Source organism: Phocoena sinus, chromosome 5 (assembly GCF_008692025.1).
Source record: "Phocoena sinus isolate mPhoSin1 chromosome 5, mPhoSin1.pri, whole genome shotgun sequence".
NCBI classification, from domain to species: Eukaryota; Metazoa; Chordata; class Mammalia; order Artiodactyla; family Phocoenidae; genus Phocoena; species Phocoena sinus.
The window spans coordinates 30,321,659-30,337,855 of NC_045767.1; the positions used below are offsets into that span (position 1 = coordinate 30,321,659).

At 40.3% G+C, this 16,197-nt stretch overlaps 1 protein-coding gene across 4 annotated transcripts in view; it reads right to left on the bottom strand.

The window, feature by feature from the left end:
* Positions 1-12,410, bottom strand: part of EGF (epidermal growth factor) — a 95,334-nt gene extending 82,924 nt beyond the window's left edge. For 3 of the 4 annotated variants that reach the window (XM_032633401.1, XM_032633402.1, XM_032633400.1), the window contains exon 1: positions 10,434-11,012. In XM_032633401.1, coding sequence (XP_032489292.1) covers positions 10,434-10,560 — 127 coding nt within the window. In that variant the 5' untranslated portion in view covers positions 10,561-11,012. Of the gene's footprint in view, positions 1-10,433; positions 11,013-12,340 lie in introns of those variants that run through there. The other variant, XM_032633399.1, reaches the window with a different exon arrangement.
* Positions 12,411-16,197: the final 3,787 nt, after the last annotated feature.

Consider the following 16,197-nt stretch of genomic DNA (forward strand, 5'->3'; position numbering starts at 1 on the left):
AATCCATTTTTCAGGCTTCCTTCTTGTTAATTTCTCCTTTTTGTCAAATCTGAATGTTCTTATCCCTTATGCAGCCAACAAAGAGCTCATTCTAAGAATAAGGGGTCAGTCCTGTTCTTTCCTCATTATCTTCTTGGGCTTTGCATTATTAGCATTGTCTGCCATCTTTACCTCTTCTGCAGGAGGGTTTTTAAGTCACTTGTTAGATTTTGTAAGAGTTAGCTTTGATAAAACCAACTAATATGGTCCATAAGGCATCAGGTAAACTGCAGCCCACCCACACCTAGCCCTCTAAGCTGAGAACCTCGCTGTCCCTCAGGATACCCTGGGCATCTGGACCAGTGATGTCATCACTGTCAGTCCAAACACATAACTGATGTTCAATAAATATTTGTTGAATTGATTTGAATTAACTCATTGGTATAATTGGTGTATTTATAAAAGGAAATCTCAGTCCTACTTTCAAAGCACTTTCAACATAGAGAGGTAGTAAGAGACTTTCCCCACACTAACTTAACGTTATTAATACTTTTCAGTCGAAAGAAGTAATAAAATCATTACATTGGTGGGTTTTCAACATCAATTGTGGGAGGTAACATGTGCTTGGTACATATTGTAAAATGAGTTGAGGGTCCTGAATTCCAGTTCTCTTAGGAACCTGGTGAGTTACTTCATCCCTCTGGATTTCAACCTCTCATCTGTAACATGAGGCAGTTGGGCTAGATGATTTTGAAGGTCCTTTCTAATCTAACATTTATCAATTCCTAACCTGCCTGTCTTACAGAATTCAATAGTTTCCTTGTTTGCCACATTTTTGAAAGAATCCTAAGCTTGTAGTAAATTCATAAATAGATTTTTCATTTTAACCCCTATTTTCTGTGAAATGTTTCCATCTCTCTGCTTCTCTAAACTTCAAGTACCAAATCAATAATGTGTCATTATGAGCTCTAATAAAGGAAATAAAACAATAACCGAAAGCAAACAACCTGCCCCAAGTGACACCAAAAGCTCAACTCTCTGAAAGGAGTCTACAAAATTAATCAATTGATTAAATCTGTAAACATTTTATTAAATGTACAAAATTTGGTGTTGGTCTCATTTATAAACTAACACAATTATTTTCTCCTTTTCCTACCTTTACAATCATGTTCCTCATATTGCAAGGCTAAACAAATATTCGCCTATAGATACTGAATTCTGAATGTTTCTAGACGAACAGACAGAAAGAAAAGAAAATTAAGAAGTATTGGAACTCAGATGTTTCCTGAGTCCAACTCCATTGTTCTTATTATACCACCCTGACCAGTGCTAATTTCTGGGCCCTAGCTGTAGGCATTGCTGTATAAATACAGAGAAAAATACTTCATATAAGTTTCTTGGAATGCTGAAGGCAAATGTGACAAACCCTAAGAATAATTACTTAGAAAAATCAATTAATTGGGGATTTTGTACCATACTTTATCATCAAGGATAGTAACGAATCACAGAGAATACCCTAGATGATTGTTAGGACTTGCCTCATGCCAAGAAACCAACTTCAGATTTCTCTAAGAACTGCTGAAAATCTGAAGAAACAGGTATTAGAAAAATTACACAAAGCAAAGGTGTTTCTAATATGTCTTAGCTCTGGTATTTGGTAGAGCACTAGCTAATATTTACTGAGAACTCACCGTGTGTCAGACAAGAACCTAAGCACCTTACACGAATTAATTTATTTAGTCTTCATAACAATCCTGTGAGGTATTAGCAGCTCATATCAGCCACATAACTGGACCTTGTCCATTTCAGCCTATCAGAACCTGCCACGCATAGTGCACTGACTAGGCGTGAGAGGACTCCTTCATGCAAAGCAAGGCAACCAGCAAGTGCGACACTGGAACTACCACCTGTCCAAAACAGCTCCAGTTTTTCCTGGGACAAGATCAGTCCACTTGTGTAAAGCACCAACCACAATTCACTCTGTCTAAAAATATATCCTCTGTTTGAAAAATGGCATTTTATTCTGTCTATTGGAAGGAATAAAACCCGGTCATTTTATTGCCCCAACACAGTATGCATTAAAGAGGGATATCCATGCAGAAGGTGCTTTTATTTAGCTTTCTGTTCCAGAAGACAACACATCAATGTTGAAAGACAGTCTCCAATCAACCTCTCATGAGCATTACTGGGTACTTTTCAAATGCATTAAGATTCGCGATGGAAAGTTTTCTTCACATACCTTATTTTTTTCCTCTTACATGAAATTTTTGCCATGACTCATTAGAATAGCCAAGAAATATAAAACTTTCAGAAATTTTTCAAATGTTTCCCAAAACATAAAAAGACTTTTGATCCACTTAGAGCTTTTAAAATTCTCAACAACGTTGCCTCAATCTAAAAGATACACATTTCCACACACCAGGTAAATTAACATTAATGATAGTAACCTTTGCAATTTCCTTGCAAACCAAGGAAAGATTAAATTCCTGTCATAAACAGAACAATTGCATGCTTCAGGGGGAAGGAAAAAAAACACCAGAAGATCCCTGGTAGCTTCTACCTCTAGGCATGTTTTGAAACCTCATAAGGGAAAAGGACCCAAAATGAGAGGATTCGTATCAACAGCCATATATTATGACAGTGTTGAGTTTGATGGGGTCTTCCATCTTTGACCTGTTTATACAAGGATAGTTTATGGAAGAAGAAAGATCCTTCTTCAAGCTTCTGAAATTTTAACCAGAAAAGCATTGAAGTGAACAAAATAAAATACTATTTCTCAACAGACACACCATGTGCTAAAGAACAAGACAGCTGCCATGAAGTTGTTAGGACTGTCTGTGTATCCTAGCAACAAACTACCCACAAAAAGAACCACCCCATGAATGAAATCCACTTACTACACACAAAGCTAGTCCGTAGCACCCTGATAGGTGTCTCGGAATGGAGGAAGAAGGTAGTGCCTTTCTCTGAAAGGCTTCGTCTATCCTACACTGGAGGGTACTTTGCAAATAAATCAGTGCCCACCATGAATCACCGTCATTCTCACACAAACTCCAGTGTACTAAGTATCCTGGGAAATACTTGGGAAATCCAAACACATTAGCATGGCCAGGCTTGGGAGAATATGAAAATCAAGGTCATAAGTGAAAAGAGATGCACACACCAATTCAAACTTCAGACTTAGAAAGGTCAAGAGGTGATGAGAACAGAAGTTCCTGCCTTGCATTTGGCTAAAATGACTGCAGTTCCTATACATTAACTAATTTCCAGCATCAAAGGAAAGTTTTGAATGATGACGTTAAGGAAAAGATCTCCTAAAGAAAGACATACGTGTATTTACATGTATTATTCCACAACCGCCCTCAGAGGTTAGTTACATCCGCCATATAAAATACAATGTGTTTTCAGATATGGCTAGATCTTTCAAGAAGTATAAAGGTCTCCTCTGTTTAATGTAATTTTTTCTTCTTCTACACCTGACAAAAACATTACACATCCTTTCAGGCCTGGATCTCAGTCATCTTCTTGTTGTGGGTCCCAGCAAATGGGACAGCTGGGGACATGACTGGAGTGATGGTATGCAAAGCTAATATTTGTATTAACATTATTGTTAATAAAGAATCCCTACAAAATAAATCTGCATTCCTGGTTCACCTAATATCCAGGTAATACTCCCTCCATGGTGAGTAGTATTAGCGTTCTAGATGAAAGTATTCACCTGTAGGCAAGAAGTAAATAGATACTGGGGACAATTGTTTCAATGCTCAAGGTTTTCTTTGTTGCTGTTGTTTTTGTTCCTGGTTCTTTCTTAAAGTTAATTCTAACATTAGAAACTATAACACAGTGAAACTAACATTTTGTTCCCTAGCTCTAGGATTGCTCAAATTTGGAGTTATTACTAAAACTTAACTAAACACTAAACTGCTTTGTGGAATTTGAGAATTTCTTGAAAAATACTGAGAAATTCCTTGAAAGAAAGTACATTGTTTAAAACTGACCTGGACATTCCGAAAAAGTTCTCCAGCTATTGCGGCTAGCTACTGAGTCTTTAATTTTTTTCCTCAGAACAGGTTTGCAAAACTATTTCATTAAAGTAATTGCTGAAATATCTTAGATCAGGCAATTTACACATATTGGAAAGTCACTAGTTTCTTTTCCGATTTTTCTCCACTATAATCAAAGTGACTAAAAGGTTAAGAATGTTGAACAGATTTTAGAAGACGAGTTTCCCAGGTAAGGAATTTTTGTTTCCTTTCATCTGAGGTCTAATGTTTGATTTTTTAAGCATCTGGATTAAGAGACAATATATAAATTAATCTAAATAAATTAGTACAATAGAATCTACGGGTCAATGATAAAAATAAGAGAGGAGACATCGTAATTGCTTCGTAATCCAAACAATTTGATTCTCCTAATAGCAGACCACTGACTGGGGAATATTCTGCCTCTCTCATCTTCACCCACTGGTGGCTCTCATCCGTCCTCCTCCCATTCCTGCCACATCACTGTGGAGTCACGGTGCTTGTGGAAGACAGTCCCTCCTACCCGCCACTCATTCTACCATTTCACCTGAAACATGGGACTGGCCTTTTGCTCATTTTCCTCAGCGCAAGTGAGATCAATCTTTAACTTTTAATCAGATCTTCTTTAATGACTAGTGATTAATAGAAAAGAAGAACAACACACCTTACAATGGCTGGCCAAGACCAGACTTATGAAGGCCTTTTTTCAAGGCAGTGCCCCACCTCACTTCTGACCTGTGTCCACCGGGCCAGAGAAACGGCTCCCCTAACCCTAGAACTCCGCAGCCCCTTCCTAGCCTGAGAGTTCAGGAAAAGTCTCCACTTCACGTGGCATTCCCACCACCTGGTCTTCTCTTCTGCCTCAAACATAACACTCCCCCATTGTGGAAAGACAAGCGAAAAGATTGGTTTCACCTGTGGCCAGAATTTCTCTTCTGAGAAATAACTGTTTTGTTTTTACTAAAACACTCCAGTGTACTATTTAGAAATTTTTTAAGGTTTTTAAATTATTATTTATAAAGAGAGGCCTAGGATATGATCAAGCAAACACAATTGGAGGAGGAATAAATCTACAGTGGTTGCCTGAAGGAGGAGATGAAGGAGGCCGAGATGAACAGGACTAGGTGTAGATCAAGGTCACTGAGAAACACGGGTGGCTAAATGTGGCGAGAAGCTGGCGCTCAAGAGAGGATGGTGGGTAAGGCTTTTCCACACAAAACAATTATTTAACTTTTAAGTACAAGAATGAAAAACATTTTGTTCTAGTTGTTTGATGTGCTGGATCAGGATGTGACCATGACTTTTTTTTTTTTTTGCGGTACGCGGGCCTCTCACTGTCGCGGCCTTTTCCGTTGCGGCGCACAGGCTCTGGACGCGCAAGCTCAGCGGCCATGGCTCACGGGCCCACCCGCTCCGCGGCATGTGGGATCTTCCCGGACCGGGGCACGAACCCGTGTCCCCTGCGTCGGCAGGCGGACTCTCAACCACTGCGCCACCAGGGAAGCCCTGACCATACCTTTTTTTTGCCACAAGCCTTCAGTTAAAGTTTGTACCCTCACAGCCCAAGGCACTGGCTCTTTTGAGAAGTGAAACAGGGTGGTGTGGGTGTGAGGTAATGGAGTGTGGGAAAGGGACAGCGCGTGAGGGAAGCAAGGCACACAGTAGTCAATAATTCAGTGGAAGGACCAAATGGACACAGAGCCTTTCCTTCCACATCACCGTCCCTGCCCAGCAATTCTCCAGGATAGAGGAGGGAGACAATGAGTTTCTCCAGAACATGAGATAGAGACACAGACCATTTTTATTTAAAAATCCTAAGATACTATGACCCCAGCAGGCCATAGAGCTTTAGAATTTATGAAACTCCAACCCATTCTTAGGGATGTGGTCTGTTCTTCTGGCCCTTATGGCAGAATTTCAGCGCAACCCTACTTCAGGAGGGATCCTGGGGCGCTAAGTTAACCAACTGGGGAGATCAATTTTAATTTCTACAATTACATATTCTGAAAAAAGTCATTCACTATAAATAATTCCCCTTTACTTTATAAAAAACTTAGCAACCTTTTTGCTTTTCTCTTCATGCTTAAGTGAAAGGAGCTGAGCTAATAAGGAAGAAGGATGAAGCATTTATTCCATCGTTTTACTAGTTCTCTGAAACAGTCTCTCCCAAGTAGGACGTGTAACCACTTCGAGATTGTAAGATGGTTCATTATTGTGTGGAAAGAAAATGTTAGAAATGTTATGTGTTGTATAATGTTCACAATATCAGTATATATATTATGTAAGTAACTGATAAATAAACATGTGTTTTGGGAACGTATGTCCACATTTTAACTTTTTTTTACAGATGGAATGGAGTTTGGAGACTACTGATGTTTTTAAGAAAGCCCCACCATTTATTGTATACAAGGAATTATTTCAAATGGATTTTTTATGAAGGCAAATTTGTAGATGATAAAGTAAGATTCTGAATTTACTTAAGACAAATTACTAGTCCATTTACTTTTGATGGGAAACAATTATTTGCTCTACTCTGAAATAAGCAAATAAGTCTCACCTTCCAACTTCTAAATTGAATGTCAAATAAAATGGACAACCCCCAACTAGCCCAAAAATGTAAATTCATTTGAAGAACTAATTTATCATTCCTTTATATGCCCTCAACAACTTTACAAATCTTAGGGAAATTGGTTCCAAACATAAGGAAAAATACGTAAGAAATTAAAATACTTTCAAGTGGCTTGTTTTTGCTGTTGTTAAAATCACTACTGGTAAGAAATCTAACAAGCAGACTTACTTTGCACTCAGTGGAATTTTTTATCAGTTGATGTCACAGAAAGGCAAATATTGGAGCTGCAGTTCCGCAAGGGCACTCACTCAAACCAGTATGATACAGTTTTGTGTTTTTAATAAACATTTCTTTTGAGCACAGAAATACAAATTATGTATGTTGAAATTATTTTGACTACAAATTGTAATGTTATAAAACTGTCATTGGGTTTTTCAATGTGGCGTTTTTCCATGTGTAAAAGAAATTCAATTATTATAGAAGAAACTAAGCCATATTTAGAAGATACTACCACTATTCCCACCAATAAAATAATGTTAACAACAATAAAAATACTAATAGCAGCTAAGACTTATTGAGTGCTTATTACAATGCCAGGCTCTGTTTTGTGCACTTTACATGTATTAACTGAGTGGCCGTAAACCCAGGCTGTCCATTATGCCTGTTGAAATCACCAAGGGAGAGTAACAGAAAAAGATGCCCAGGTTCCACCTCCAGAAGGGACTCTGACTCACTCACAACGACCAGATGCTAACCCCATTGGTGGTTCTAATGTACAGCCAGCATTGAAAACAACTACTTCAACACAATCCTGACAACAATCCTTGGAGGAGGGGGTAGTTATCTTTACTTGATACTGAGGAAAATGACACACAGTTCACAAGCAGCAGAACTGGGATTCGAACCCAGGCAGGCAGTTTCCAAAATTTAAGCTCTTTACCACTGAGCTCTACTACCCCTCAAAGACCACAAACCACTGAGTATTTAGGTGATGCTTTTATTCACGTGGTATGCATAAAAGATCATTCCTGTAATTTCTTTGCAGTTAGACTATTTTGGAAAAGCTTTTGCATAACTCTGGCTGAAAAAACAAACAAGATTTTGATCATGGAGTTCCTCTGGTTTGCACTTGACTGGGAAGCTGACCAAGCCTTAACCGGTGCTGAAATCAGTGATTTCACTGTTTGCTGCTAAAAGTGACCTCCCCAGTTGGCTAACTAGTGCCCCAGGATCCAGCCTGCAGCCAGCTCTCTGAGGCTTGACCTGTACTTCTTCTTCACTCTATTTACCAGGAAAGTTCATTTAAATAATGCAGGTACAGATATAAAACAGGAACAGTTCCTTTTCAACTGCTATTTCTCCTCCAGGGTAAATAGGCTTGAAAGTTCAGAAGCCACTGGCCAGCAGTTTTCCTTACTGCTCTCCTTATGTACCGTAGTTCAAACAGAAGCTAACAGAATACACAGTTGATTTAAAAAAAAAAAAAAAAAAAAGCAGGAGGTGTAGGGGAGGGAAGAAATGAAGAAAACCCAGTTCTGTGTTGTTATCACTTATTTTCTCTGGCTCACAGTCACATGCAAGACGACATTGCATGAAGTACCTGAATCAGACCACAAAGCATTCTTCCTGCTGGGTCAGGCTGGCTACAGGTGGTCTGTCTCAATGCCAGGGGCAAGGAATAAGGCAAGTAGAACTTAATTAGAGGAAAAATAGATGATGGCACCATATCTATTTAGTCCATTATCTATTTAGAGAGGAGAAATGCTATCCTCTGAAATGCATGGGGCATAGGGTGTGACCCAGGCAGTTATCAGCTAACAGGAGACCTGGAGTATAAAGTAGGGGCTTTAAACCTGTGACCTGCGAGGAATAAGGGAGCAAAGAGACAGAGTCACAAAGTGGCATCCAGACATTCCACCCTCCGTGGGGTCTGTGCCATGTCACTGCAGTGCTCAAGTAAGGCATTTTGTGATAGGATTTGATCAAAGAGATTTAGCCAAGATATGGAGCCCAGAGGACGTTTATTGAGCACAATCTGCTAGCCTCCGTGGCAGGTGCATTTCCTGTGTTATCTCATGGAATCCACACAACAATTCTGAAAGGGGGCATTATTATTTTTCAGCAATATTCCACTGTAGCTCAAGTATTAAGTAGGTAGCATGGATTTGAAATGAGGTATGTTTGCTTCTAAAACCTCTGTTCCTTCCACTCTGTGACACAGTCCCCCTAGCTCATTGTCTCTATCCTGGGCTTCAAGTTTATTTCTTCAACCAGCCTCAGTGAAGACACTTCTGAGCCACTGGCAGGGGGCGGGCAAGAAGCCTGAGTTGCAGACTCACTTGCTAGCAGGGATCGGGTTGTTCCCTGAGACTCTAAAGCTATGAGTAAAAGTTCATTTTCATACTATTTTTGCTGTCTCAGGTTCTGCTTCTTGAGTGGCTCCCACTATCTCCCCTCATCCCATGCAGATGGCAGTGCCTGACTCTGGTCACTCGCCAACTACTTCCACCCCAAAGCGATCCAGTCCACTCGACATGACTATGTGTAAAGCTATGTCTCCAACAGCTGTGTAACAGGCTCATGAGGTCATTTTTGCTTTTTTTCATTCCCTTTTCATTGCTATTCTTCAGGGCCTTGATTAGCAGACCAGGGAAACACAACTCTATTCATTCAGCAAGAATTTATTGAGCATATACTATGAGAGCAGAAATGTTCTAGGTGCTGGGGACATGGAGATAACTAGAATGCAGTCCTTCCTTCCAGTACCCTAGGGATCTGCTCACCTGTTCCAGTAAATGCTGCCTGGTGACAGGGCCCTGACTTCCTCACTGGTAACTTCCATTACGGGACGGCCAGGACAGGAGCCCAACAACAGCTGTTTGCCTCAGAAGCGTTCCCTTCATTCCCACTATTTCGTGCTATATTCCAGAGGCTTCTCTTCTGGAAAATTTACTGTATTTCCTTCAATCTACCTCTTTTTGGGAGCTAGCCCTCTTCTCAGAAGGGCAAAATGCCAAGAAAGGAATATCAGGGCAGTTCATGGTCTGTAATGGATGGAAATGTCTAACTTGTTTGAGCAGCAGGTTGGAGACCCACCCAAGGATTAAATTAAATGAATCGAGGAGGGGGCAGGGGGAAGAGACATTTTTTTCAGGCAAAGTCCTTACTCAGGATTGCTATTTTACATTCAGTAGAATTCCCACTCACTCTTGATTAAAAACCCATTTAATATGGGAGGGGTTGTGGCATATTAGCATTTCTTAGCAGTTCCCCAAATTACAATGCACCTGTTACTAAAAACTGGAGCTGCGTCAGAGCTTCAGAAACAGCAGTGAGGGAGGATGGGAAGAGGTTTAACTTGAAACTTAGCTTAACTTTCACAATGATGGAGTCACTTTTGTGCCCAATTCCCTTCCCATTTTTCACTGGGTGTTAGCAGCCTCTGAGTTCTTAAACACATTTATCCGAAGGAAGATATTTTTTTCTTCATGGCTTAAGAAAGAGTCTCAAAAAAAAAAAAAATCCGTTTCCCCAGTTTCCCGTATAAAGCTAATCAACTAAATATTTAATCACTCCTCATGTCAGAACCAAGACGGAGGTTTATGTGAAATGTTCAGCTAGTTAAAAATGAGACCTATTCACTCACACACAGAAGAACAATTTGAGAGCCATGAATTTTTATAGTTAGTAGCAGATTAGCTCTAACAGCCAGCATTAGAAAACCAAAAGGAAGCAAATAAACACACCCAAAGACAAACCAAAAAATATATATATATATATGCCCAAGTATACAAGACGGAATGAACAGGTATCTGAGGGCAGTTCCCGGGAAGACGCGAACTCCTTTTGATGGGGTTACTTACCCACACAAGTAGAATTCCCATTTCCCGAGGGAGAGCCTTCAGGACAGCTCCAGCGCTGCCGTGCTGAGAGGCTAACAAAACTAAATTTAAAAACTACCGGCAACAGAATGATAAGGAACAGCAGCATAATCTCGACGGGCTTGAACTCTCAACAGAAAATAAGTTGACTCTGCTTCAGCACAGCCCGAGCAAGGTGGGTATGTCTGACCCCCAGCGTGGCCACCCGGGTTGGCCTGCAGCCCTGGGGCATCTTTTCCTCTGCTGCCCTGTTGCCCTCGAGCTCCTTCTCCTTCAACTCAAGACAGCGTCAAAATGCAGCCTGAAGGGGACACTCCAAGGAAAGATTTCTTTATCGAAGTTTTTGGGAAGCCGGTAAGAAATACCTGACACCCTTATGACAAATTTCGCGGAGTTTAACAGCCGTGCACTGGAGGCCTGCCGCGGACTTCACTGTGACAGGCAAAGCGGCAGGGCCAAGGCTAGAGAGAGGGAAAAAAAAAAAAGGAAAGAATTGGTGGAAAGTTCCAACCACGACCCTTCACGAGGCTGAAAGAAGAAATATGGACATACGATTCCTCCCCAAACACGGTTTCTCTTTTTGAAAAGTAGAGTGACTCCCCTTTCCTTTTTAAAGCTTTTCGGCTCCACCCCTCTCCTTTAGCAACACTTGAGTGAGCCTCTGTTTGCAAATGCGAATGCGGGCAATTCCAGCTACAGGAAAGCATGGACGGTTGCCAAGGAGGAGATAGCTGACGATTCACCATAAACATTCCGGGCAGAACCAGCGGGAGAGCAAGGAGGGGGCTGGGGAGTTGCTCGTGATGTCTTGGAGGTACCTGCTGAATATTGGCTACGTTTGAATATCTGGAAGGATGGAGACAAAGTTAAACCACGTTGTGTAAATCAGTGGTGAACAGCACTGCTGATAATGCAGACTTTAGAGCAACTGGTCACCCACATGAGCAGTATTAAAGAAAAATGACCTTCAGCTCATTATTTGAACGAATGTCAACACCAGTGCACATTCCTGGAGCTTAATCTTTCTCCCTCCTGTATATTTTATAGCGGAATTTGAAAGATTATTCTTTCCAAATCAAAGGGAAATCCCTGACGCCAGATGAAGAGCTACAGTATGCACAGACACCTTTTCTTTCAGCAGGACCATAATAAAACATCGTGAGGGGCCAGGAGTGCAGGGAAAGGAGGGGATTGTTATCATAGAGCAGTGTTGGAAAAAATAAGCTAATAGCACAAAATCTGGGAAGCATTGGAAATCCAGCATAGCTGAATGCTGTTCCTTCTCAGATAGTTTAGGCTATCGTTTCACATCTCAGTGATAGAAAATAAAAGCTGCAAGCGTGGAATAGTTGTCTCCTCGACCACTTTCTACTTGGAACAGCAGCAGTTATTTCTTCAGGAGTGCACCCAGGACCCAGAAATATCCAGCTCAGGCAAACCATTTACACCAGATTTGATGAACAATGGAAATTTCTGCCAATTTATTTCATCCTGGAAAACAAACTTTCATTTAAGTTGCCCAGAGGTAGTGTTCCCAGTGCTAGTCAAAATGTAGATAAAGCGATAGTCACAAAAATAACAGTCACGCTGGTGAACACCCCTTATGGAGAACGGGAACGACTCCAAGCCTTTTACTCATGCTTAATTATGTTCTCGTCATTTTCAAATACTGGGTCACTTTTCTGAAACAGCTAAAGTCAGGATTCCTCTGAATTTCAGTCGGCCTCTGCCAGGCAGCTCTGACCCCTTACAGGAGAAACAGACCCTAGGGGGCAGCAGAAGTCACAGGGGGTGGGGCTGGGGTTACATGGAATATTCCATTGCTTTCTGGACTCAGACTCAAGACTCAGAATGAATGTCCTACAAATACCCTGCGCGGAGTTACTAACCTTGTTAATGAGCTTCCCCTCCAGCAAATGCATTGCCTGCCGGTGTCACAGGTGACAGCAGTAGAAGGAGCTTGCTTAGAGGACAGTCTATGTTAGTGGAGAAGAGAGAGGAGAATAACATGAACACAAATATGAAATAACCCACAAATATATTCTATTTGGATTTTGAACCTCTCATATTATTTGTGTTGTAAAAAATCTTGCTTTCCGAATTACGGGTCACTTGGGCTAATGTGGTCATTAATGTTGAGCATAAGCCCCTTAGGAAATGGTGGAGTCAACATGGGTATGGTAGATGCTGAGACTAGTGACTCATGTTAAAGGTCACTCCCAGCTCATCCAGAGACAACCTAGGGTTGCCCAGATGGCAAATACATAGGACAGGGGCTACCACCTAGAAAGGACATCCAGAGATATTTAATAAGTCCATATTCTTATTTCTAAATAAAACTGGACCTCTCCTGGACAAATGAACATCCTCCTTATTTTAAAGTTGCCTAGAAATCTATTGTAGCTTTATGGGTTTGAGCTGCCTAATACCTTTCAGTTTCTGGGATTGAGTCAAATTAACTAATTCATGGATTACTTAAAGAGCTCTATGTGATAGGACGCTGTAGGGAATACAAGAAATAGAGGTCATGGTCCCTAAATTCAAGACCTTGTTGAGGTTGATGAACCACCACAACAAAGAAGAGTCTATGAGTATGAACTAATGAATGACCAGTCACCAAGTATTCTGAGGTTGTCAGGCAGAAGGGGAATTGCACAAACTATGTGGACCAGAGCATGCAGCAAAGCTTTCTGGATTAATTAGGAAGCCTCAGACGGGCATGGAGAAGGAGGAATGCCATGCTGACAACAGGATTTGTGACAGGACAAAGAAAAAATTGCTTATTTATTAGATCTGTAGATCTTGAGGTGATGCAGTTGGATGGGAGGACCTGCTGGTAGGTCCATGAGAGAGTTAGATGTTAATGGCAAGTGGACAGCTCTGAATGCTTTTAAACATGAGTGGACATCAATAGGAGAAGGGAGGCTATTGGGAGATATGTTTATGTGTGCTGGTCATCACTCTGCCTCTTCAGATAAAATTTCCCTATTGAAGCACAAAGCACTTAATTCTCCTGGCTGTACACACAGCTGTTATTAATCATCACCACCACCACCCCATCAACAGATTGCTTCCAATATGTCAGGCATATAGGAAATACAGATGCTTTTTTCACATTGCTTCCATTCCTCAACACCATCTTTCAAGGTGGGTATTATTGCCCCATTTCACCAGTGAGGACGTTGAAGATCAGAAAGGCTGAGAATTTTTTCCAATATTACACACATTTATGGAGAATATGAATTCTGAAGTCATGATTCTCTCCTCATTAGATGGTGTTTCAGATCAGAATAAACAGGCTGGGATATCATCAAAAGAAAGATGTATATGATCACAGGAACCAGAGGTGACAAGGCAGTGTGTTTTGGTAGGAGTGACTATTAAATATCCATCCACAGAAAGAGCACACAGATTATTTCACAGTCCACCTCTATCAATAAGTGTCAATTGTATCGGGACAGCTCCTACAAGACTTGAAAACATTTTCTTGTTCTTCAAAAAGAAAGTTGTTGACATCTGTCTGGCATGCTTAGCGATTCATCCATGGCAGAAATTGAAATAGTATTAAGGAAAAGAAATTAGGATCCCAGGCACAGGAGTTAGCTATCAAGGGCAAATTACAATTTATCAAGATATGCATACCAGATATAAAAATTGTATTGAAGAAGAAGAAGGGCAACTGTACTCCTTGGTTTTTACCAAAATGAGTTGAAAACTTATATCCACAAAAAACCCTACACACAAATATTTACTGCAGCCTTATTCATAATTTCCAAATTTTGGAAGATGTCCTTCAATAGGTGAATGGATAAACAAAATGTGGTACATCCATACAATGGAATATCATTCAGGAATAAAACAAAATGAACCATCAAGCCACTAAAGACATGAGGGAATCATAAACACATATCACTAAGTGAAAGAAGTCAATTTGAAAGGCTACATACTGTAGGAATTCAACTATATGACATTCCGGAAAAGGCAAAACTATGGAGACAGTAAAACTATCAGTGATTGCCAGGGTTTGGGATGGAGGAGAGATGAATAGGGGGAGCACAAAGGATTTTTAGGGCAGTGAAACTATTCTGTATGATCTGATAATGGTGGATACAGGCCATTATACATTTATCACAACCCACAGAATGTACAACAACAGGAGTGAACCCTAATGTAAACTATGGACTTTAGTTGATAATAATGCATCACTATTGGCTCATCAATTATAGCAAATGGACCACATTAATGCAAGGTATTAATAGTAAGGGAAACTGGAGGGAGGGGGAGGGAAGGCAAGATATGGGAATTCTCTGTACTCTGCACAATTTTTTTTGTAAACCTAAATCTGTTTTTAAGAAAAATAGTTTATTATTTTTTTTAAAAAAAGTAATACTATGCTTAATGCACAGATTAAGTAATACCATGCTTCTAATGAAAGAAATCAGATTTTGAAAAGTACTTGGTATAAAAGAAGGAAAAGAGAAGTCCTACCCATGCTCCATCTTTCAGCTAAGTCCACCCCAATCACCTAGAAAGGTTCCTCTGACCAAGAGGAAGAAACAAGCCTTCAGAAACTGGGTATTTATTTTTAAAAGAGCATAATAATCCATAATATATAATTCCTAATTCTGTGAAGCAGCAACAAAATTTAAATTAAAAAAAAAAAAAAAAGCTCGTTTTAGACTGCAATCCCAGCATGCCTATTGGTTTGCAACCTCAGGAGTTCCCTGGGTGAAAATCGAAACTGGCCTCTGAACACAGAGGGCAGAAGAGAACAAAGAAAGAGGCGGACCACTCCTGATTGGTACGTGGCAGGTTTAATAAGTAAGGGAACTCATTTACAAGACTTGACTTCGGCACCCACAAAATGAGTAAATCTTCACGCTAACCCCCTAAAATCTTAAAATTTTCTGTAGGGGCCTTAACTGAGTTCAGTCATGTATTCCATCCAGATAATGTCAACAACACATTGTTCTCTCAAGGCCGAGTCCTTGAAACGGCTCAGGCTATGAGAACGGTGGGTAGACCATACATTCCAAGGGCAGGGGAGGGGAGGGGGTGAAGAGCCTCAGGTCAACTGGTGGTCACGTCCTCTTGATGACCTCCTCCTACAATCCCTCCTTCATTGTTCCGTCAGGTATTTTAACTTCTAAAAATATCAAAAGTTAATGGAAAGAACTCTGAGTTTTCTATCATCTGTTGTCCCTTGGTATCTGCAAGGGACTGGTTCCAGGACCCCCTCAGATACCAAAATCCAAGGATGTTCCAGCCCCTTATATAAAATGGCTTCATATTTGCATATGACGTACACACATCCTCTCCTATACTTTAAACCATATCTAGATTACTTATAATACTTAATGCAATGTAAATGCTATGTAAATAGCTGCCATCACGTGGCAAGTTCAAGTTTGGCTTTTTGGAACTTTCTGGAATTTTTTTCCAAAAATTTTCCATGAACGGTTGGTTGAATATGCAGATGTGGAAGCCAGAGATATGGAGGGTCGACTGTACAATCTTTCCCCTGACCTTCAATTCTGCTAAATCTATAGAAAGCATAGTTCCATTAAGTATAGAACATTTGAAGGCTTGACAAGAGTACTACAGATGCTATAAGTTATATATAATTTCATATAATTAAAACTACTTGCTGGAAACTAATGAAAATGCAAACCATATTTTCAGCTCTTCCTTTGCTTTTATTGTATTTATTAAACTGTGAAGTAGTATCTTCTCTCCATTCCTCTAC